Source organism: Aplysia californica, unplaced genomic scaffold (genome assembly GCF_000002075.1).
Source record: "Aplysia californica isolate F4 #8 unplaced genomic scaffold, AplCal3.0 scaffold00570, whole genome shotgun sequence".
In the NCBI taxonomy this organism is placed as follows: domain Eukaryota; kingdom Metazoa; phylum Mollusca; class Gastropoda; order Aplysiida; family Aplysiidae; genus Aplysia; species Aplysia californica.
In genome coordinates, this window is record NW_004797840.1 from 192,676 (window position 1) to 194,834 (window position 2,159).

The 2,159-nt window shown below is 36.5% G+C and overlaps 1 protein-coding gene across 1 annotated transcript in view; it reads left to right on the forward strand.

Annotated features, from left to right (window-relative positions):
- The window catches only part of LOC106012931, a gene marked incomplete in the record, with an annotated part of 50,942 nt that overhangs the window by 15,240 nt on the left and 33,543 nt on the right, over positions 1-2,159 (forward strand). Inside the window, 1 exon segment of the mRNA XM_013087291.2 lies at positions 184-253. Coding sequence (XP_012942745.2) covers positions 184-253 — 70 coding nt within the window.

A 2,159-nucleotide genomic window follows, 5' to 3' on the forward strand; every position in this document is an offset into this window, starting at 1 on the left:
TTTGCTTCTTCTTTCCAATCTATCATCTATCGTCCTTATCTCCCCTCCGTCTTTTTCGTGTTTGTTACTCTCTTGTAACACCTTTAATCTTCGGCATTTATATGACCTTATTGGGTTGCAAGTGCCGTAAAACTCTTACTAAAACTAAACTTTTGTGTGTGTGTTTGTTTTGTTTTTTAACAGGAGCCGGAGCCTCGCCAAGACACCAAGGCCGAGGCGACAGACAGAGAGGAGGACAGGGATGACAAATCAGGTAAGGAGGCATACAGAAAAAAAGAGGATTTCCGGTACTGACGTCATCATCGTGTTTCTGGTTGCAAATTGTGTTCTTTCGTTTCGTTTCTTTTCTTTTCTTCAATTCTGTTCTTGTTTGAAGCAAAACAGCAATCATTTTAGGCCTATCAAAAAGCACTTAGACGTTGATATTTTTCTTTTTTTTCCCTACGAAACAAAATTAGGAGAAAATAATTTGGGTGTGGGGATGATAAGGCAACTTATCGTTCTAGCCAGCCTGTGTGTAGTTTGTCGACACCAAAAATAAATGTGTTAAGTCTCATTACTGGAAATTCTTTTAGAATACAGTCATGCACATATTTTAAAAATAGGAAGAAGCTAGATCCAGATTTGTCAGCTTCTGCTTAAATCATATCACACTGAATTTGTTTATGAAGATGACTCCATGATTTCTTCTCTTAATCCAGGTACTCGGTCCTTTCGGAGTGTATAATGCTTTAGACCTTCGTCTGAACGGGTTAAAATTTCATCTTCGTTCTTTTCAGAAATGATTCTCTCTCTTGAAGCTCACTGTAAACCATGAAAATGTCATTATTTCCCTATAAAAATTCCAGATCGTCTTTTCTTTTAAACTGTTCGTTCTCCATTTCATTTACCATTTCTGAGCATTTAAATTCAGTTTATAATGTTCACTGGTATTGTGTTGGGCTTGTAATAACTGGATAATTTGCATAGCACATTTTATGATTTTGGATGTGGATGATTTATGACAAAATAAGAGTTAAGAAATCAAAAGACAAAGATTTTTCAGAAGAGTTTTATCATGGAGTTATCTTCATACATTGGCTTGCACTCGCAGTGCTACATCAGACCTATAGACAGTCCTGTACGCCTAGTGCTACATACCTCATAGACTAACTGTTTGTTGCGTCGTTTTCTCGCACTGTAAGGTTCTTTCTGCCCAGAACTTTTCCCAATGGTTTATTTAACTTGTGCCTTAAAAAGCAAAACTGTTTACTCCTTCTATCATGTCCAGTATGTTGTTTGATAACTAACACTTATTACGTTAGACAAGAGAAAATGTTTCTGTTCTTCTTTATAGTTGTGTGTCATCTGCAGTTGAAGACTCCTTCAATGTAGCAATGACATTTTGGCCCAATAGATGATTCAAACTTACTGCCTTAGTCTATCGGAGTACATTAAGGATTGCAGTCATTTTCGAACCAGTTTTGTTCCAACTGTTCGTTAGCACCTCTTCTTATTTCTAACCTTCTGGAGCTGAAAGAGACAGAGTCAATTGAGAAACAGAGACAATGCTGTGCTTTGAATTTTCAAATACAACTATCTTTCAAATTTTCTCTCAAAATTTACAATCTCGTTTATCGCACAAATCTGGGACGTGTATTCATAATCTATGAAGTTCGTTTACTCATAGCAAACTATCGCTATAATCTTCATCAGTACACCAAATGATCCTTTTTCATTGGCTTTAGTTAATGACGTGTGTACAAGAAAACAAAACAAAAACAAAAAGATTAATTTTGTGGTCATCTTTATAAGACTAAAAAATGAGTACCTTTTGGTGAAGTCTATGACTTCATCAGTATGGCGAACTTTGTCTGCTATGAATACAGCCAGCTTTCTTTGCACACACTTTGTCAATATTTTTTTTCTGTTTTTCTTTGTGCCTTTTGTTGGTCTTATTCTCATGTACAGCAAGGTCATCAACGAGACCTAAGCACAATTGAAGCCAAAACTCTCCTGTCTCCATTTTTTCGTAGTTTCTGATGTCTAACATTTACCGGGGTTTTTTTTTTACATTCTATCTAATCATTCACCTGTCCCTCATTACGTCAAAGCAATCTCTCTCTCTCTCTCTCTCTCTCTCTCTCTCTCTCTCTCTCTCTCTCTCACTCTCTCTCTCA